Raw genomic sequence first — 22457 nt, 5'->3', positions numbered from 1 at the left:
AGGTGTGGCTGGGTGAACTAGCATAGCCAATCCATATTAGCCGAAGGTCCTTAAAACCTTTCACGTCATGGACCATTTTGGAAGTCTGTTGAAGCCTAAGGATCCCTTCTCAAAATCACTTTTAAAAAAATCATAAAGGCAATACTAAATTTCAGTTAGAGGAAAGACAAAATAATCATGGACTCCTTGAAATTTATCTATAGACACTCCTTGAGGGTCTATGAACCCCAGTTTAAGATGTTTTGTTCTAGGCATAACTATGCAGATAATATCAAGTCATTGTTTAAATTAAAAGATTGTTACCAATCTAATGGAGATAGATATAATCTTCTCTTCTGGAGAACACCTTGTGTTTCTCCAGTACACAATGACAGCCAGTGGTATTTGACAAGCAATATATATATAATATATATATAGTGTATATATATATATATATAAATGTTTATGTGTGTGTGTATATGTATATATATATATGCAGGGCAAAAATTATTGTGATTAGAAATAGCTCTAAGGCAAAGGAAAGTCAATGTTACTATTCATTTTTTCCTAACTGAATCATTTTCAAGTCTCTATTTTCATGACACTTAGCAATTATGAAAATAATTTCCTACAAAATGCAGCTATATAAAGTATTTGTTGATGTCTGATGAAAACTAATCATATAATGCATTACCACCTGGAAACAAACTTGTTCTTTTCCCCCAATGTCTTGCCTCTGTCTTCTTCATATCCCTAAAGATTTATATATCTGATATACATAGCCAGAGATGGTCATTGGGGGGAAAAATGCTGACTTCTAGAAATGAATCATTTACAACTTCCGTGTGTAAGAAAATGAGAGTGTTACCAGAGCTTGCTGATTTTGTAGTGGCTTTTCCAATAACACCCAGAGACAGCATCTGGGTGTGTTAGCCAGCAGGAAACTAGTAGGAAACTAGTCCACTCATCTATCAATTAATCAATAAGCAAATAAATATTTGAGTCAGTCAGTCAGTCAGATATCCTGCAAGTATTTTTTAAGCACTTACAGCGTGCCTAGTACTGTGCTGAGCACTAGGAGTACAAAGAAAGGCCTTCGGAAGCTTACATTTACATGGAGGAGACAACAAGCAAATAATTCTATTTCCCGCAGAAGGTGAGGTTTGGGCTGAGTCATGACAGAAAGCAGTTGGCAGAGGTGAGGAGCAAAAGCATCTTAAGCATTGGGGACAGCCAATGCAAATGTGCAGAGTCAGGAAATGGGGGGTCCTCTGGGAGGAAGTCCAAGTAGGCCAGGATCACTGGATCATAGAATTTGTGGAAGCAAAAAAAGCATGAAAAGGCAGGAAAGGTCTAGGTTGTGAAGAGTTTTAAATGTCAAACAGACCGCTACATATGATTCTGGAAGGAACAGGAGGCCACTGGAGTTTGGGTGACACGGGCAGACCTACGCTCTAGAAATAAATCATTTCCACAGCTGAGTGGAAGATGGACAGGAATGAGGATAGACTGGAAGCCCAGTAGTCAATACGGAGCCTATTGTAAGAGGTCAGGGGATGGATGATTAGAATCTGCATTAAGGTGATAGTCGTTTGAGAAGAAAGAAGCAAACATACTAGAGAAGTGGAGAAGGCAGAAATGCATTGGGTGGGAGAGTGACTCAAGGAGATGCGAAAGGGTTGCCTTGTGGCTGTGAGAGCCCTATTGGGCTTGCTGTTATGTTTTCAGTTGTTTTCTGGTGTGTCTGATTCTTTGTGAATTGATTTGGGGTTTTCCCGGCAAAGACACTGGAGTGGTTTGCCACGTCCTCCTCTAGTTCATTTTACAGATGAGGAAACTGAGGCAAACGGGGTAAGTGACTTGTCCAGGGTCACACAACTAGTAAGTGTTTGAGGTTGGATTTGAACTCATGAAAATGAGTCTTTCTGACTCCAGGTTGGGCACTCCATCCACTGTGCTATTAGTACATTAATTTATCAATTTACTTATTTATGCAACATCAATTTATTTTGGACCCAGGCAGCACTTTTTGACTTTTCTGAAATGGGGGCAGCTGGGTAACACAACGTAGAGACTACTGAACCTGGAGTCAGGAACACCCTGTGTTCAAATCCAGACTCAGACACTTACTAGCTGAGTCATTTTACCTCTCTGATTACCTCAGTTTGCTCATCTGTAAAATGGGGATGATAATAGCACCTACCTCTCAGAGTTGTAGTGAAGACAAAATGAGATATTTAGAAAACACTTTGCACTACGTAAAGGTTAATTATTAGATGATCTCTAAGGTTTCTTATTGTTCTGAATTTCAGATTCTATGATAATTAGAGCTTTAGAAGGGATGTTTATGAGAGTAAAAGACATTTATTACAATGGTAGCAAAAGGTGTAAACAACTACACGTTATAATAGAAGGAAACTCACCTTGAGTTTATGTTCTTTTCTATTGACAATAACAGCTGTGATTTGTTGGTCCATGAAAATCAGGATGGTGACCAGCAAGGCAGGAATAGCAGATGCAAGATATACCCACCAGGGGTTCCCTCCAAAGGGTGGGACAAACCAGCCTCGGTTGGGACTTGTTGGCTTTGAGAACAAAAAGAAAGGAGGGAAAACTTCAGAATAACCATAATAATTTCGAGGTGAGCATGCCCACCAAGTAAGGATAAATCAATCCCTGAAAAGTACTTTTGCCTCTATGGTTTTCATTTGGATATGTCTAAAGACTCATCAGTCAACATACATTGTTTCATGGCCCATACAGACAAGAATGATCCCAGCCCCTCTGTCCCAGATCTAATGTTTTTTAGGGGACCAATGAATAATTCTACAAAGCTAGTTCACAGGGAGATACATCAGTTTACAGAACTAAGGGCAAAGAAACCCAACAGCATCTACGTATCAAGAGAAGTGGAGAGACAGGTAGACAGGCCCAGAGAGAGACAGAGATAAACAGAGACAGATAACGAGAAAGAGATAGACAGAATCAGAGATGGACAGTGAGAGAAAGAGACATTGTGAGATGAAAAGGAGAGAGAGAGAGAGAGAGAGAGAGAGAGAGAAGCTCCACCTACCTTGAATTCACTTGGCACAATTAGTTTCGGGGTGTCCACACCTACCAGGGCGTCGATAATACAAAAAATGAAGATGGACAGGATAATGGCAAAGTCGCTAATAAGTTTTCTTGCCTAAAAGACAAAATAAAATATCATTGACTAGGTTGATACCCAAAACGTTGCCTCATCTGCCCATCACGTTGCTCGATTTCCATAAGAATGAAGCTTTCTTTACATGAAGGTAATCCTATCATTGTCTCAGTTATGGACTGGAGGAATCATACTGGGATTTGGTCATTGTTTAAATTATGTTGTCACTTGATTGTTCAATCCTGATGAACTGATACCGTGCTAAAATAGGTCCAAGGTTAGAACTTGATAGAGCAGAAAAATGGCATTTTAGATCTGGAACAATATAGAGAGATTATACACCACTCCTAGTGAGATTACAGTTTTTTGACCCAAGTAAGTGCTTAATCAAAGCTTTTTCACTCATGAAAAAAAGAAACCATCAAAGGAATGCAAATTGTGATCAAACAAACATGTATTAAAGTGAGGTGAAAACTACAAAACACTATTCAAATATTACTTACTAATGACCTCATCACCAAATCCAATGACTTTTAACAGTATTCAACCTCCTTGGTTTCTCTGGAGCCTCTGATACTCTGGAGTAACCCACACCCTCATCTCCTTGGCATCCCACTTAGCCCTCAAACTCAACATGTCTTGAACTGAATTTATTATCTTTGCTTAAAAAAATTCTTATTTCTGCAGATGTCATCACCATGCTCACGACCTTGGAGCTTGGACCCAGGTTCATGATCGTGGAGTCTACTTTGGATCTTCTTACTTTGTCAATCCATGGTATCGATTCTATTGATATTCATATTGATTCTATTCTAGCAATATCTCATATCTGTCTCCTATTGTCCACCCCCACTACTCTAACCAAGGTCTTCTTTCGTGGACAAATATAATAACCCACTAAATCCTCTCTGTCTTCTATCAATTTATTCTTCATATTGCTGGCAAAGTCATTTTCCTAATGCATGGGTCTAATCACCTAAATCTTTCATCAAAAGCATTTAGGGGCTCCCCATTTCCTGTAGGATAAAAAAAATACAATTTTTTTAGGTTGGCATTCAAGGCCTCCATGATTTGGCTCCAGATTTATCTCGCCTTCATCAATTCTATTTACAGAGTAATGAAATGATTAGCCATTCCCTAATCTGGTGAGAAGCAATATGGCATAAGGAAAAGAGTATTGGATGTGGAGTCAAAATACCTCAGTCTGAATCCTGACTCAGAAAATGACTATGATCATGGGCCAGTCATTTAACTTTTTGACGCCTCCTCAGATTTCTCATCTGAGAAAAGAAGATAATATGAGTGCTACCTGTCCCATCAGATCGTTTTGAGGAAAGTGCTCTGCATATCTTAAAGTACTATATATCAACATACTGGCCTACCTTGTGGTTCTAAGCATTCAATTCAACAAGCATTTATTGAGCACCTACTATGTGTCAGTTACTGTCCTAGGCACCAGAGAAACTAAAACAAAAACGTAACAGTTCTTGATTTCAAGGAGCTTACATTGTAGTGGGGGAGAAAAATATGTTCAATATTAATTCAATATTAAAATAATACAAAGTAATTTGGGTGAGGAATGAGAAAAAGAATACTCATTTTTTGTTATTTAGTCATTTTATTTGTGTCTGACTCTTTGTGACTCCATTTTGGAATTTTTCTTGGCAAAGATACTAGGGTGATTTGCCATTTCCTTTCCAACTCATTTCATAGATGAGGAAATTGAGGCAAATAGGATTAAATGACTTGTCCAGGGTCACACAGCGAGTAAGCGTCTGAGGATGGATTTGAACTCATGAAGATGAGTCTTCCTGACTCCAGGCCTGGAGCTCTATCCACTGCACCACCTAGCTGCCCTAATTAGTAGGGGAATACTAAAGGTGAATGATGTAAGAACTCTTGGAGGAGGTCGCCTTTGAGCTGAACTCTGAAGCAAACTAGGGATTCTAACAAGCACAGGTGAGAAAGGAGAGCATTCCAAGTATGGGACACACCACGGACAAAAACATGGAGGTAAGAGATGAGCTGTTGTTTATGGGGAGCACTAAGTAGGCCAAATGGCACATAGAACCTGTGTGTGTGGAGGGAGGCAGATACCATGAAATCCATCTAGAAAGATAAGCTGGAAGCAGATCGTGAAGGGCTTCGAATGCCAAACATATCATCATTGTGGAGCATTCTCCTTGCCTCCGTTCACTCTTCTCACTCCCTTCTCGTCTTGTTCTTGACCTTATCACTCAAGCGACCTTGTTGTCTACAATGTTACCAATGGTCTCTTAATGGCCCAATTCAATGGCCTTTTTTCTCAGTCCTTACCCTTCTTCACCATTTGATACTCGGCTCTATGTTCTCTTCCTTGATGGCTTCTTCTTTGTTGTTGTTGATGAGGTTTTTTGGGGGGAGGGGTCAGATACTACCCCTTCCTGGTTTTTCATCTACTCCCCAACCACTCCTTCTAAGTCTCCTTTGCTGGACCATCATCCATATCCTGCCCTCTAAACATACGTGCATTCCATCAAATTTGGCCTACTTTCAAACCCAAAGGAAATGCAATATTTAAAAAATATAGAAATCAAACCAAATCTAAATCTATTAAGACACTCTGAAGGCTGTACCTCCCTATCACCTACTTCTGGCAGTGACTAGATGTGCCAGTCCATTCATGAGAAAATCTGCTCCCACAAGATCATCTGCCCTCTCCTGTGGATTGAGGAGCCTCAGACAAGTGTGGCCCAGCATCATTGCTTGTGGGGGCCCACTCAAAGAGAGCTTGGGATCTCTTCTGGCTCCCTCTTCATACATCAGCCGGTGACCAATCTTCCACTCCTGTTGGCCAAGCCAAACACAGTGCACAACCCAAGAGGGAGTGAGTTGTTTTTTTGTTTGTTTGTTTGTTTTGGCATGGCTTTGTTTTTTTTAGCAGAAAACAAAAATGCAAATATGGTGACTAAACAGCTGTTTCAGCATATGTCATTCTCCACCCCTTCAGCCAAGGTCCTTAAAAAAGATGATGTCAGCAAAAAGAAACAAAATACAAAACCCCAAATCCCTAAACTCCAGCATATGTGCTGAATGGAATAATTGACCAGTTCAGAAGGTTTTCTTCCCCCTTGCCCACCTTCTTTTTGGAGGTAAGGAGGAAAATGCAGAGCAGAGGAGAGATCCTCATTCCCTGCAGAATTAATTGGGAGATATCTTAGTGAATTAGGATAGGAGCAGCCTGTTTACATAATCATCAAAAATGCCAAAACAAAAGGCTAAAAGCAAGAGTGAGCTGGGGAAGGCCTCTCAAAGAGCCCTAATCTATCCCTTACTGCTTAGCAAAACAACCACCTAAGAAACCCATTACAGTCACACACTTCACCAGGGATGCTGCAGTATTAATTATTGAAATAGCCACAATAGGGGACAGCAACAATGAGAAGCCGATTAATCTTTGAGGGGGAGAAGTGATTTTAATCTTCCTGAAACCCAAGAGAGCATTCTGTTTTCATTTTGCAGAATTACTGCTGTTGCTAAATTAGCCGCGACAAAAGAATACTTCGCCTCCGGAGCTGTTCTCACTGGAGGGGATGCTGATATAAGTGACTAATGCGGTATAAGGCAACCTGTAAGCAATCAATAAATATGATACTCATTTCTGATGTCAAATTTCTCCAAACAGCTCCTTTCTCTTATATTCTTCCCGTATTCTTGGTGTTACATTCCAAATAATATGATAAATGAGCTTTTGGATGACAAATTGTATATGTTCTGGCCTGTTAGTGATGATAATAGGAAGTATTATATTATCATATTATAAAAGAAGTAAAAAACACAATTAGTAATGATAACAATAATGCAATGGGTCAGCTAACTCTTTGCTACCCTATTTCGGGTTTTCTTGGTAGAGATATTGGAATGGTTTGTCATTTTTTTCTCCAGCAGATCTTACAGAAAAGAAAACTGAGGCAAACAGGGTTAAGTGACTTGCCCAAGGTCACACAGTTACTAAGTATCTGAGGTCAAATTTGAACTCGTGAAGATTAGTCTTCCTGACTTCAGACCTGGCACTTTATCCACTGTGCTACCTCACTGCCTTGGATGTAGGATACAAGTACTGTTATCTCCATGTTTACATGTAGCTCCTTATCAGCAAGGCAGCCTTTTCCCAGTTGGAAGGAGGAGCTGAAGGATCATGGGAGGAGTTTCCTTATGTCTGTACTTTTATAGTAGGTTTTTTTTTCCCCTCAAGATAAGTGCTGATTTTCATCACATTCTGAGCAAGTACTCACCATAAATGAGAGGACCACACCACCAGGAAGGACAAAGGTGTACTCTGGAAAAATGGCCCCAGACTTGACCCTAGGCCTATGTTGAGACTCTTTCTCTCTAGAGACACAGAGGCTTCAGACAAATGAGAAGTCTCTGTCTAGACATTCTCTAACCATATCCTTAATAACACTTTCTAGAATTTTACTGAGAATCAAAGTCAAACTCATTGGCCTCTTATTTGTCAAATCCATTCTTTCTGCCCTCTCTTTAAAAGAAAAAAAAATCTTGGGCATTAGCAAGGCAGCTAGTTGCTACAGTGGATAGTCTGAGTCCAGGAGACTTGAGTTCAAATCATTCCTCAGATACTTACTAATTTGATGATTAAAGTGTCACCTTTGCCTCAGTTTCCTCATCTGTAAAATGGGGTTGATAATCACAGCACCTACCTCCCAGGGTTGTCGGGTGGATCAACTGAGACAATATTTGTAGAGTGTGTTACTAACCATAAAGTATTTTATAAATACTAAATGCTAACGATCATTGTCCTTTTCTAGTCCTGGGGTGCCTCTCTTGTTTTACAGGATAGTCCAAAAGCCTGGGATCATTAATGGTTATGAATGCTTAAAACTACTCCAAGACTTTTGGAGCATCCTGTATGTAATTTTCCCTGTATCACAGACAGTGGTTTAGCAATTTCATCCACCAGTTCCATTTGTGGAAGGAAGCATATTTATCAAGGCTGGTTAGGTTTTCTTTTACTATCTCCTTAATTACTTAGGAAATCGACTCCCCATCAGCCATTTCTCTTCTGTTCTTTCCAATATAAAGATGATTCATTCTCCTCTGGCAAAGAAAATAATAGCAAAATAAGAAAGAAAGAAAGAGTTTTACAGATGAACAATTATTGCTTCATCATCTCATTTTCCCTTGCTTCCATCTTCTGTAAATATCTTTTAACAGTAGAAATCAGTTGGTGGGTTCTTTGTATATACACATTGGCCTCTTCAGACAACTCCCTTCCCTCCCTTTTTTTTTTCTCAATTTATTCTTCTTATATCTTTGGAATGTCATTCTTGAGGGTTCTCTGTCCATGCCTCCTACCCTCACTGAATTCTCTTGTAGAACTTTAATCCAGGGCATACTACCTATATTTCCTCTGAACCCTTCAAAATCTAGAGTGCATATCCAATTATGTCCAGATTTCCTTTCCTCCTCTCTCACTAAGGGCTAGACAAAGAACTGAGACAAAAAACGGACTAATTTACCATCACAAAAATATCGATCTGGGAGCCGAAGACCCTCAAAGTGTGACTTGAATTTAGAAAGGCCAAGGTTACCCACTGCATCCAGGGCCATTACTAGAAATCTTGACTTTCGTCTCGCCACTGGACTCTGATGACTCTGGAGGAGAGTGAGGCTGATGACTTTGAGCAGCTCAGCCTTAAATCCAATTCATGCACAAGTCAAGACACCACTCTGTGATGTCATTTTGGTCCTCTTCAAGAACAAAGAACAAACAACCAAACTTCTATCACAAACTCTAGGAAGCAGTAAGCTTCCCCCCTCCCCCACTGAGGTTCTCATCATTTTCACCCCAGCAACTGGTTCCTCCCATTTGGTGAGAATCAGACCCAAGATAGAATTCCTCCTTGTTGGTTCCTCTGCTTTCTGAAGGATAAAGTTGCATTAAGGCAAGAAAAGAAGTTGGTAGCGGCTCTGTTTTGGGCTGAGAGAGAGCTTTGGCATGTCTGGGGAGCTGAAATTTCCCATTAGTATTGAACCACGCCTCTGTGTCAGCACTTAGTATTTGTAACTTGAACTCCTCATCTATTTTCTCTTTCTGTACAGGTGGTCTGTAGTGATCACAAAACTCATCTCAAGAAATACATCTTGACAAATGGGAGTAGCACCAATAAGAAGGTGTGAAAGTCTTTTGGTGTAGGACGTCTTCCTCCTAATTCTAACAGAGCAGGCAGCATGGCAGAGTCCAGAGAAAACAGGTGTTAGAATCAGGAAGCCCTGAACTTAAGTCCTAATTTTGACATATACGGCATGACCTTGGACAAGTCCCTTAACTCTGATTGTCCTACGCAACCCTCTACCTAACCAAATTACAGACAAGATGTCACATTGTTGGAGCATGTGATAAGTTCTCTGAACCAATAAAAGAACAGATCCAGTCCCCATCTCACTTCTAATCCTCTTTCTATGTCATGTTCATGCTATACCTGGATGCCAATTTTGTGGAAAGATGCTGGTATCTGGTGAGTTGACATTCTTTAAATGAGAATGTTAAATAGTATGCTACTTTTGGAAACTACCCCTTGCTGGGTTTTTTTTTTTGTTCTTGTTCTGTGCTGGTTTTTCTTTGCCCTGTTCCTATCACAGGCTGGTACAAGCCATTTTGGGAATACTTGGCCCAGAGCAACCAGGACAACTGAAAAACCATCAGGGGAATGCCTTTTTTTACCTGCCCTTCCTTCTCTGTGTAACAGTCGTGTGTGACTGGAAAATGGCCTTGGTCTATCAAAACAGGAGAAATTCTACACATCTGCAAAGCCATTAGCAACTTGGGAGTTATATCATCTCTACACACTTAGCTGAAAAAAAGTTCTCTTAAATTGATTAGAAATAGGATATTCAGCAGATCTTAAGATGCCCATGAGATCCTTACTCATATTTCAGAAAGCACCTATACTATTCTCCTTAAAAAAAAAAAAAAGGACTCCTTCAGAAAGGGGAGGAAAAATGAAAGGACACTGCCCCCAGATAAATGAAAAATTCCCCCCAAAAGAGGGTAAAAGAAGGGTCCACAGTGACAAGAAAATAAAGACTGCAGGCTCATAAATTTAGAGCTGGAAGAGGCCCTTGGAGTTCATCAAGTCTAACTCTCTTATTTTACAGATTAGGAAACTGAGTCACAGAGAGGTTACATGACTTGCCCAGGGCCACAAAGCCAGGATTTGAATTCAGGTCTTTTTGACTCCAACCTTAAAAAATAAGCTCAAGAAAGAGTTCAATTCAAGTCTTTGATTTTGAATGAGATTGCATCATGGAAATTTACCTTAAGTTTGACGCTCTAAGAAAAGTGTACACAAAGACATTCACCCCGGATTTTGTTTAACACATGGAGCCTACAGTGTAGGTAGTGAGGGGCCACTTTTCTGCAGGGTAGGTCCATCGTAGAGCTGCAGCTAGAAGAAACCTCAGAGATCATTTGGTCCAAACTCCCTCATTTTATAGATAAGGAGCTGAGACCTAGAAATGAAGTGACTTACCCAAGGTCATACAAATAGCAATTGACGGAAAAAAGATTCAAACTCTGGTCGATTCAGAGTTAACACCAAAAAAGGTCATAAAACCTGTCGTCTGTTTTTAGACGGCGTTTTATTATTATTATTTTTTTTTATTATCCGCGAATTTAGTCATACCCATGATGAGGGGGATGTTTTCAAGATGGACCCTCCTGAACTACTTTTAAATGCCCAGAGACTTACCAGAGTTGGAAAATAACGACTGGTTTTGAACTTCTTCAGGGCCATAGAGCATGTGTATGTCCCAAGAAAGAGGATAAAGGACATGAGCGTGATATCAGGAACGTACTTGCAGCTGTTGCCCACGAGCTCCCCACCATACTTCAAACACTCCTTCTTGGACAAAGACTCCCAGTCAATGGTGGTATTATGAGGCTAAAGGAAAACAAATTAAAAATATTATATGGGGCATAGAAACTTGCATTCACCAACCTATGGCAACCTGATGGTTCTGAAAGCATAATAAGTTTTTGCAAAGTACTTAAGATAAATCCATGCAAAAAACAGATTTAATGGATCATTTAGCCAACATGCTATAGTTATGTTTCGTTAAAAGAAACAAACCATGGAACTGGTAGAAACATCCTCAGTCTTTGAATATCCAAGATCTTTTCCCCCTTTGTTGTTCCAAGAGAGATCTTTTAAGCTTCATTAAAAAAAAAGATTTTAACAAAGTTTTCATCTGTTCTTAATTAAGCTACCAGTGTTACAGACACAAAGCATGTATTCCAGGACCCTGATTGCTAATTAGTAGGCTGAAAACTTAAAACATAGTAATACAGTATCAGAGGTTAATGCATTTGAGATGAGTGAATTTTCCAAATAACTTAAGAGTAACCCTTCAGCTCCTAATTTTTTAAAGATGTTAATCTCTAAAAAAATTGGAAAAAAAACTATATTAGCAAGTTGGAAATAAATTCTCAGTCTTTTATTTGTTTTTATGGAACTTTTATGGACCTTCTAAAGCAGTCTACATTGAAAGCAATTGAACTTTATTATGATGATTCGGGGTCATCATTACTAACATTCATAATTGTTATTACTCAATAATGCTCAAATCGATCTGTGATCTCATTGATTTGGGCATCCCTTTCATTGCCGCAAACCGCTCCCCAACACTGCATGCCCATCCTAGGTGACTCTGGTCCATGGCTTCCAATGAGTTCGCCCAAAAGTGGCCACTCAACATGCTGGAGGAATTTTTTTAATTTATAAAAAAAAAGAGAGAGTAGCATGAAAATACGTATTTCAAAGTATAAAAAAAAAAAAAAGTGACAATTAACTCCCCTGGCTCTCTCAGTGCTGAAGTTATCACTGCTTCTTAGATAAGTTTTCTCTTTCTCTCCAGGTTCCCATCTGTTGTCTAAAGAGCTCAAGCTATCAAATGTCTAACCTTCAGATAAATGGGTGTTACTATCTCAGTCTGGTGAGGGGGTATCTCGACTTGTAAAGAAAAATTTGTTTGTTTGCTAATTTCTTTTATGGTTAAAGATTTTTTATATCTGGTAATGGAATACTGCCTTTTAAATGTGAGGATCTGCTTCTTTGTTCCTTGGAAGCAAGAGTATCCTCTCCCATATCCAACATATCATTAATGCTGGTAGTTACTAACAGGACAGTTGTGATGTATGGGGTAAGGGTACTAGGTCATAACAAAACACAAACCCTGGTTTGAAGGAGCTTACTCTATAGTCCTCAAGAAGTGAGATGTTAAAACAAGTTAACTTTTTTTTAAAGTAGAATGCAAATTTTTATAACATTATTTTCCCACAAATGTGTAAATGACTGAATTGCATAATGGCTCCCCTATCCACCTTTACTTTTGATAGGTGATTAATCATACTTTGCTTTATATTTGAGATTGCTGAACACAGATTTTTCTTCAGGTCTTTTCCCTACTATTAAGGTCAAGATTTTCCTGCATTTAAAAGGTACAGTCTTTGATTTTGAAAGATTAATCAGCCACTATCAAATATTTTAATTAGCAAAATTATCATATTTTTAAATGTGCAAATATGTGCCATAATTTTTACTTTAAATTCTAATACCATAAACAAATACCACTCCCTAAATAGTTAAGATTTCTTCCTGGCTTTCAAGATGATATATAGACTAAATAGTTGTGTGTGAGTGTGTGTGTGTGTATGTATATGTGTATATGTATACATATGTGTATATATGTGTGTATGTATGTGTGTATATATGTGTGTGCATGTATATGTGTATGTGTGTGTGTGTATGTATATGTGTATGGAAGAGCTAAGATGGTGATATTCTAGACCTAGAGGGTAAACTGGAAATTGAAAGAATCCACTGATCACCTTCTGAAAGAGACCCCTAAATGAAAACTCCCCACAAGGTCAGGGAGAAAATAAGAAAATATTGCAAGCAGCCAGAGAGAAACAATGCAAATATTATGGAGCCACAGTGAGAATAACACAAGACTTAGCAGCTTCTACGTTAAGGGATTGGAAAAAAAAGAAAGTATACACATTTTTCTTCCTTGTTGCAATTTAAAACATCACTTTTAAACTCTTGCTATATAAAGTCACTCTTTACAACACTGTAGCATATGCCTTAGCATCTACAGCAGAAATTCTTAATTTGGGGTCGGTGAACTTTTTAAAAAAAAATTTTGAGAATTATGTTTCAATATAATCTGTCTCCTCTGTAGTTCTACGTATTTCATTTTACACATTTAAGAACATTATTCTGAGAAGGGTATCCATGGGCTTGGCCAGATTGCCAAAGGAGCCCCAAAACAAAAAGATAAGAACCCTAATTCTAAAGTATTCCTTTGTTTTTCATTCCACAGACAATGACTACGTGAAGACTGTGGTGTAGTGGGAGATAGAAAGTTTCGAAGATAGTGGACATTGATGAGCTGTACTTTAAGGTGTAAAGCACTTTATGCCCTAGCTGACCTTGAGAACAGACTCATGAAGAAGGGGCCGCTATCATGCACATTTCCTAACCAATAGCTTCCACTAGAGAGCAGGACTGGAGGGCTGAACACTCTCGCCACTCTCCAGTACTAACAGTGTCTTAGTTGTGTGATGTCTATTGTTAAGGACTCACAGGTTGAACTTACTTTGTGAATCAATTATTCCTTAGAATGTCCTGTTTCCCTCAACTCACTAATCTGGGACTGAAGACAAGTAATTTACTAGGAAATGGGCCCATGCAATTTTTCATGGATTACCTTTAGAGATCATTGTGATGATTAACAAGATCACACAGTAATTAACATTTTAAAATGTTAATTAAAGTTTTTTGAGGCATGGGATGTTCTTTACACACAAAATCCTGGGGGGATAAGAAACTATAAACACTAACACTTACTGCTAGAAAGGGCAAGTGATGTGTAGGATACAGGGATGGAAGCCATGATCATGTCCTAGGCTTATGGTATTATCCAGAGTTAGGGCTACTGACTGTGGCTAAGATGGTCCCCGTGTTTAAGAGAGAGAATTGTACTGGGACTTGGTGTCTCTCCACCCCCAAAAGGAGAATTAAAGCATCTATCCGTTAACCTGACAACTACAACAGAAAGGTTTGTTGTTTTCGAGGGGCATATATCTGAGATGTAGCTGAGAGCTGCACAAGACTCGTCCAAACCAGCAACTTCTGGTGATTTGTTTGAGTCAAAGGACACAGTCAGAAACAACCTGGAAAGTTTCCTTTTTCAAGATTCTCTTTCAAAGATTACAAAGTCTTGGACCTGAAATTGAAGACCATAGGGACTCAGATTGTATTTTCATAACTGCTGCCCTTTGAGGGCCAGGGCTGGAGGAAAGAAAAAATAATTTGGGAGGTGACTGACTAGTGAAGGTGATGTCTGAGAATGGGATTTGGATTTCTGGATGATAGTTTAGAGTTTAGGAAAAGAACCTTCCTCACCAGGGATAGTGTTGAGAACAATGTACTGTTCTACAATCAGATTTATGAAATCCGCTGCTTTACAAATCAAATCTAGAGAACTCGAAATTAACCAAGGTGGGAGTGAGTTTGGGAGTTATTACTAAGAAGCAGGTAGGTCTGATCCGTCTGAGCACCACCTCCCATACCAGAGTTTCTAGCTGGGAAGCTGACTGAGGTTTTGCTTCCTTTGCTTCCTTACACAATCCAGATTTGGAAGTAGGAGCTGGACGTGGAACCAGACGAGGTCCTTCCTTCTATCACAGCCCTGAATAAATTAGAAATAATCTCATGAAAAGACACGAGAATTGGCAGCAATAAAAAAATGACTTCTTGCGGATGGGATTTTAGCTGACGCTTGGAGGAAGTCAGAGAAGCCGGGTAGCAGGGACAAGGAGGGAGAGAATTCCAGGTCTGAGGGACAGCCAGTGAAAATGTAGGGAGTCGAGAGATGGAGTCTCTTGCTTGAAGAACAGCAAGGATCATGGAGCACACGGGGAGAGTAAGGTGTCAGTAAGACTACCGGAAAGGTAGAAGGTGCAAGTGAGACCGCCGGAAAGGTAGAAGAGGAGCAGGTTATCAAGAGTTGTAAAAGCCAAACAGATTTTTTTATATTTGATCCTGGAGGTATAGGAAGTCCCTAGAGTTCGTCTGAATGGGGTGGGGGGTGACAGGGTCAGATCTGTGCTTCAGGAAGATCAGTCTGACAGCTGAGTGGAAGACAGACAAACCCAAAGTCTATTGTAATAATACAGGTAGGAGGTGATGAGGGCTTGCACCAGAATGGTGGCAGTGTCAGAAGAGAGAAGGAGGTTTATACAAAAAACAAGAGGTAACATGTATATAGCACTATGTGCTATATACTATGCTGTAGGCCCTGTGCTAATTGCTTTACAATTACCTCATTTGATCCTCACAACAACCCTGGGAGGTAGGTGCTATGGATATCCCCATTTTACAGATGAGGAAAATGAGGTTAAGTGATTTGCCCAGGGTCACACAGCTAGTATCTGAGGCCAGATTTGAACTCAGGTCCTAATGATTCCAGGTCCCCTGTTCTTTCCACTGCACTCCTTAATTGCCTCTAGATGGATTATGAAGGTAGAATTGATGAAACTTGGCCAAGGATTGATCATGAGGGTAGAGAAGTAGTGAGGAGACAAGTGACCCTAGGTGACTGGGATAATGGTAGTGCTTTCAACAGTAATAGGAAGCTGTGGTAGGGGAGAGGATTTGGGGGAAAAGATAACGAATTCTGTTTTAGACGTGTTGAGCTTGAGGCGACTATGGGACCTCCATTCTGAAATGTCCAGCAGGCAGTTGGAGATGTGAGCCTTGAAGTTAGGAGAGAGGCTAGGGTTGGACAAAGTGGTCTAGAAATAACTGCAAAGATAACCATTTAATCCATGGGAGCTGATGAGATCACCGAGGGAAATAGTGCAGAGGGAGAAGAGGAGCCAGGACAGAGACTTGGGGGACAGTCACAGTTAGCAAACATGACACGGATAAAGAGCTAGCAAAGGAGACCATGGAGGGCTCAGATAGGTGGGAGGAGAACCAGGAGACAGTATTCCAAACCTAGGGAAAAGAAAATATAAAGGAGAAGAAACAAGGGCAGATGCAACTGTTTCAGAACTGGAATAACAGTGGTCTAGAAAAAGAGAGTAGGGGCAGCTAGGTGGTGCAGTGGATAGAGCACCAGGCCCGGAGTCAGGAAGACCTGGGTTCAAATCCAGCTTCAGCCACTTACTAACTGTGTGACCCTGGGCAAGTCACTTCACCCTGTTTGCCTCAGTTTCCTCATTTGTAAAATGAACTGGAGAAGGAAATGGCAAACCACTCCAGTAACATTGCCAAGAAAACTCCAAATGGAGTCAGGAAGAGTCAGACGTGACTGAAAATGACTAAAGACTACAGTTATAGGTGGACATTGCATGTTTTCAGCCACATCAGCTTGGAGACCGCTGAGCCCCACCGCCATGGATGAGGATCAGTGTTGCTTTATAGTTCATTAATATGAATCATGATGGCTCTGGGGCATTCAAAACTCTGAGGAATGCTGGGATCTTTGAAGAAAACCTTGCTTCCTCCAGCTTTGTTTGTCCATCTCTGTTCTCTTTGTTATATACCCAGGCTGAAGTATACACACATAGTTTGTCAATGAAGACACAAGGGGTGTAGGACTTACTGAAGAGCACACACAAATTTAGTGGCAGAGGTGAGACTGAAGGCAAGGCGGCATGCATCTTCAAGGGCTCCTTCTATTCACTCACGTTATCTCTGCTGTCCTGAAAACCTTTCTCAAAGACATACAACCATCAGTAAGTTTTAAATTTTGGACCATGTCCATGATTTGACTGGTGTCAGTCAATCAACTAACATTAATTAAGTGCTTGGTGTCAGACACTGTGCTAAGTCCTAAGGATAAAAAGAAAGGCAAATGAGAATCCCTGCCCTAAAGGAGCTTACATCTAACGTGGAAGATAATCCATAGACAAATCTATATAAACAGGATATGCCCAGGACAAATTGGGGGTGTTCTCAGAGAGAAGGCACTAAGGTTAAGAAGAGATAGACCTCCCAGAGACCTCCCAGCCTCTATCAATGAAGATCGGCACCTCTGCAGCTTTCAGTTTTAGAGAGAGTTCCCTAGGGTCAAACAGTTAGTATATGTCAATGGCAGGACTGCTGTCCACTAACTACACAAACTGGTATCCTTATCCATTAGAATTTTTATTATTTTTCCTCCGGGCTTAGGGTGATGATGATAATTCGGGGAGAGAGAGAGATCGGCAGAGTGGTTCTGATGATGACAGTTCTCTCCACCTCACCAGAGGCATTGAGGAGCACACGCTCACAATGGCAGAAAGACATGATAAGATAGAGGAGATGGGATTCAGATGTTATTGTACAGAATTCACTGCTATTCTTAACCTTCTCTGGTTGTTGAGATTGCTCCTCACGATCTGCGTGGTGATTAGCAAACAACCACTACCAGTTAGCAGATTGAGAATCTGAGGCTTCCATTAGGATGGCCAGGGTTGCCAGCCATCTGAAACTACCAAAGCCCTGAAATGTGGGGGGGACCCATATTGATTCTGAGTCCTGTGATTAACAGCTACTCTGACTCTTACTGAACTGGGGCAAAAAGGCGGGAGAAGACTGCCTCACTCTCTACTCTTGGTGCAGTCTACCCCCCAGAGCTGGATCCGAGACCCTCAACCATCTCATTATCCCTTTTCCATGAGCTAGATGAGGTACATTCAAGAACTTCTCACCATCCTCAAAGAGATCATAGGTTAAATGGAAAATGGTTTGAGAGATAGGTCCATATAGGAGTTTTTTTCTTTTAGTTTTTTGCTATATTTAATAAATTACATGATCATAGTATGATGTAAGGGTCTGAGTCTTCTGAATGTGAGACATCAAGACCAGAGAGAGGAAAGCCTGGCCATAAAGAAAGAATTCTAGTGCTATGATTTCATATTTTTAAATATTTTCAATGATATTCCATATCATCTAATAAGTTTTGGACCCAGCACAACCAACTTGAAACCATGGGCTTTGCCAGCCCTCATCCTCTCTCTGTCTTTGAATTATCAGCCTCACCTTGGGACTAGGGGAAGCTATTAAGAATTGAAATCAATAAGAGGGTAATACATGTGTTCAGGTTATAATAAGAATAAAAACTCAGCTGGTGAAGTTCAACTGTAATTTAGACATCTGCAGGCTGAATGGCCTCTAGTGGCCAAAGGGGTTACTGCAGATTTTGGGAATACTACATCTGTACATGACTACAGAACTATAGCTGCTGGGCTGGTGGCTTGAAGGAAGTACTAGGTGGTGGGCAATTCAGATCTTACACTCCCTTGCTGGATAAAGTATACAGTGACATGCTGCTTTTCTGTAGGTTTAAGAGAGGCAACATTCAAGCATATTAGGATTAGGTATATTGCAGTCTCCACTATTACAGTACTCACATTATATATTACAGTACAACCTAAGATCAAGTCGACACAAAAATACTGTTAAAAATGAGCATAAAAGTTACTGCACATACATAAATCTGCTCGCTAGTGTGCCAAGGAAGCAACAGTGTTGGGTTTGGATGTACTTTTATGAACTACGAAAAGTAGTCAGGCCTTCAGGTTCGCCTCTTGATATTAACATCTCATTTCATAGGAAGTTACATAAGTGACCAATCTACCCACGCGTAATGATACCGTTATCTTTTCCAACCATTGAGATTCTAAAGTGGAAGGAAAATAGACTGTATTGCTCAGCCCAACCTTCTTTAAGATTATTTAATGGTTTCTGAGCATGCCCACACACACACACACACACACACACACACACACACACACACACACACTTCCAGCTAGTGGGAGAGGCAGAAGCTCAGGAGTTTTGAGCTGCAATGAGCTAAAAGCAATCGAGTGTCTGAACTAAGTATAGGACTAACACGGTAAGCCAGTAGAGCAGGGGGCTGCTTGGCTGGCCAAAGAGAGGAGAATCAGTGCAGGTCAGAAAGAGAGTTTCTGTGTCAATGATCGGGGGGGAATCAGGCCTGTGAGTCTTGGCTGGACTTCTAGCCTGGATAAAATATAGATGGATAGATATATAGATAGATAGATAGATGGATGGATGGATGGATGGATAGATGGATAGATAGATAGATAGAATAGGTGGATAGACAGATAGACAGACACAGACAGACAGACAGACAGATAGATAGATAGGTAGATAGATAGATAGATAGATAGATAGATAGATAGATGGATGGATGGATGGATAGATAGAATAGGTAGATAGATAGACAGATAGATAAATAGATAGATAGATAGATAGATAGATAGACAGACAGACAGACAGACAGACAGACAGATAGATAGATAGACAGACTAGGTAGATAGGTAAGCAGACAGATAAGTAGATAGATAGAAAGATAGAAAGATAGATAGACAGACAGACAGATAGATAGAATAGGTAGATAGACAGATAGATAAATAGATAGATAGATAGATAGATAGATAGACAGACAGACAGAATAGGTACATAGATAGGTAAGTAGACAGATAGGTAGGTAAGCAGACAGATAAGTAGATAGATAGACAGATAAGTAGGTAGGTAAGTAGATAAGTAGGTAGATAAGTAGAAAAATACATACATATAAGTACATACATATGTATATATATATCTATATACATGTATATATTGTACATAATACATACACATATTTATGTATCTATACTTATATGTATTTATAGCAACTATCTATCTCTATATACATAAATTTATATAGCAATACATAGCTTCTGTCTACCTCAGTTTCCTCATCTGTAAATATATATGCATACATTTACACATTTGTATGTACTTGGCACGTGACAGGCACTTAACGTATGTTTGTTGATTGACTGATCTATACAATTCCATATTTAAGTTTGGAAAATAAACCCATTTTGTTCAGAGCTGGGAGATGTTTCAGGGTATAAGGACTCATGAAAATACTCGAAAAAATTTGGTCACAATCTACTTTTCCGATCTTATTTCCCACAAACTCCTTTAACAAAACCTTTTTGCTCCCATCAAACTTGTCATTCTCACTGTCCCTATAATCTGCTTTCTACTTTGCACACCTCGACCCCTTTGGTCATACCTACTATGCTCCCCTGGCTATGATGTCCTTCTCCTTAATCCTATTTGCCTATAAAAATTCTACTCGTATAAAAAAAGCTTCTTTCAAATGTAACTTCCTTTAGGAAGTAAACGTAACTTCCCTGGCCCCTTCAGCTAGTAGTTATTTCTCCTTCATGTGAAATCCTATAATAGGACCAAGTCATTCATCTGGGCTTTCTAATTTACTGTTTTATTGTGCTAATTTACTGTGTTAGAGGCAGCTAGATGGCACAGTGGATAGAGTGCTGGGTCTCAAGTAGGGAAGATCCAAGTTCAGATCTAGCCTTAGATAACTGATGTGACCTAGGCAAGTTGTTTAGCCTCTGCTGGCCTCGGTTCTCCCATCTGTTAAATGGAGATAATAATTACACCTACCTCTCAGGGTTGCTGTGAGAATAAAATGAGATGATATTTGTAAAGGGCTTTGTAAACCTGAAAGTGCTATATAAATGCTAACTATTACTATTAATAATAATAATAAATTTCTTTTTGTGTGTATATTCCATCTGTGGTTTCCAGATCTGTGATTTCACTGTGTAGAGAATTTTTTGTATGGAAACCTCCCCCACTGATTGGCAACTTGTCTGGTTTTTAAGTCCTAGACAATAGCTTGAGACACTCAGAGGTTATATCGATTCAGTTCAAATATTTATTAAACTTCTACTATGGGCCAGGCACTGTGCTAAGTGCTAGGTGACTCATACAATAAGTGCTGTGTGTTTTAGAGGCAGGCCTTGATCCCGGTCTTCCTGATTCCAATGCCACTATACTACCCCACTATACCACACTCTCTTGTGAAATCACAGGTCCAGACCCCAGCCCATTTCCCCAACTATTTGATTATAGAATCATGATGTACCTACTATGTGAAAACCACTGGAAGTAAAAGTGCATGACTCAGACTGTGCTTTTAAGGCACTAATCTGACAGAAAGGAAAAGATGAGTGCATATATATGTGCATGTGTGTGTATGTATGTGTGTGTGTATATATATGTATATATATATATACACACATATATATATATATGATACAAGGAAGGCTGTTTAAAATGGCAAGAGATTTGGGAAAAGGGTTATGAGAAATTCGAGGAGGGAAGATCAGTTTCAGTTGGGGAAGGTTCAGGACAGACTTAATGGAGGAAGTAGCACCTTAGAGAGGCCTTGAAGGAAGTGAAGAACTGAGAAATGTGACTGGCAGCACTGAATTGAAGCTCATTACATGGATCAGATTCTATCTTTGGGGCATCTCAAGAAAATCTCTCCCGGGCAGTTCTTCTTGGAAACCCAACCTATCTCCCCAAACCTCAGAATCCTGCTAGTTTTGCTCTCACCCACGGTTTATTCTGCGGCCGGTCGAATCTGCTTCATATCTGGAGCTTTGCAGCAATGGGAAAGGGCTTTTGCCTCACACGCAAGCACTCAGGCAAAAAATAAATTCTTATTTACTTAAGAAGCAAACAACTCACACCTGAGCCCAGAGACAGTCAATACAATCCTCATTCCTTCTCTAGCGAGACCTACCAAACTCGGGACCCATACAGTTCTTCAGATTTGTAGTGCTAATTCAGTTGGAGGGTCCCTCCACGGGGTTCTTAGAATGAATCACCCCCCCCAAGCTATGAGACCCCCACTTGCCTCAGGTCTCATTGTTTGGAGGAGGGGGAAGGAGGCAATTCTTCCTAACAACCTTCACCTAGGAGCAGTAGAAGTCCACTGTAGACATGGGGCCAGAGTGGGAATAAAGACACTTAGAAATGGAGCTGGAGAAGGAAATAGCAAATCATTCCAGTATCTTTGTCAAAAAAAGAAAGAAATGGAGTCAATAAGAGTTGGGCACAACGAAAACAAATAAACAACCACAAATCTGACAATACCACTGAAGGTTTTTTAGTATAATAATCATAGCAGTATATTAGAAAGATGACGGGTTGGAACTATGCCCCAAGAGTCAGTAAACTGTGCATACCATTTGATTCAGTGATATCACTGATAGATCGAAACCATAAGGAAATCAAAGAAAGAGAGAAAGGACACATATGTACAAATACATTTGTAGCAGATTTTTTTGAGGTAGCAAAGAACTGAAAACGAAGGGAGTATCCATCGATTGAGGAATGGCTGGACAAAGTATGACATAGTAATGTCATGGAATACTGTAGTGTGGTAA

General features: G+C 39.9%; 1 protein-coding gene across 2 annotated transcripts in view; it reads right to left on the bottom strand.

Moving 5' to 3' along the window:
* Positions 1 to 22457, bottom strand: part of SLC4A4 (solute carrier family 4 member 4) — a 392678-nt gene that overhangs the window by 40294 nt on the left and 329927 nt on the right. For both annotated transcript variants that reach the window (XM_027854521.1, XM_027854522.1), the window contains exons 16-18: positions 10876 to 11067; positions 3053 to 3166; positions 2403 to 2564 (exon numbers count right to left, since the gene is read on the bottom strand). In XM_027854521.1, the coding sequence (XP_027710322.1) occupies positions 2403 to 2564; positions 3053 to 3166; positions 10876 to 11067 (468 nt within the window). The remainder of the gene's footprint in view (positions 1 to 2402; positions 2565 to 3052; positions 3167 to 10875; positions 11068 to 22457) is intronic.

Source organism: Vombatus ursinus, unplaced genomic scaffold, assembly GCF_900497805.2.
Source record: "Vombatus ursinus unplaced genomic scaffold, bare-nosed wombat genome assembly UNPS02010461.1, whole genome shotgun sequence".
NCBI classification, from domain to species: domain Eukaryota; kingdom Metazoa; phylum Chordata; class Mammalia; order Diprotodontia; family Vombatidae; genus Vombatus; species Vombatus ursinus.
The sequence above is the reverse complement of the archived record's forward strand: the minus strand, read 5'-3'. Positions and strand labels throughout refer to the sequence as shown.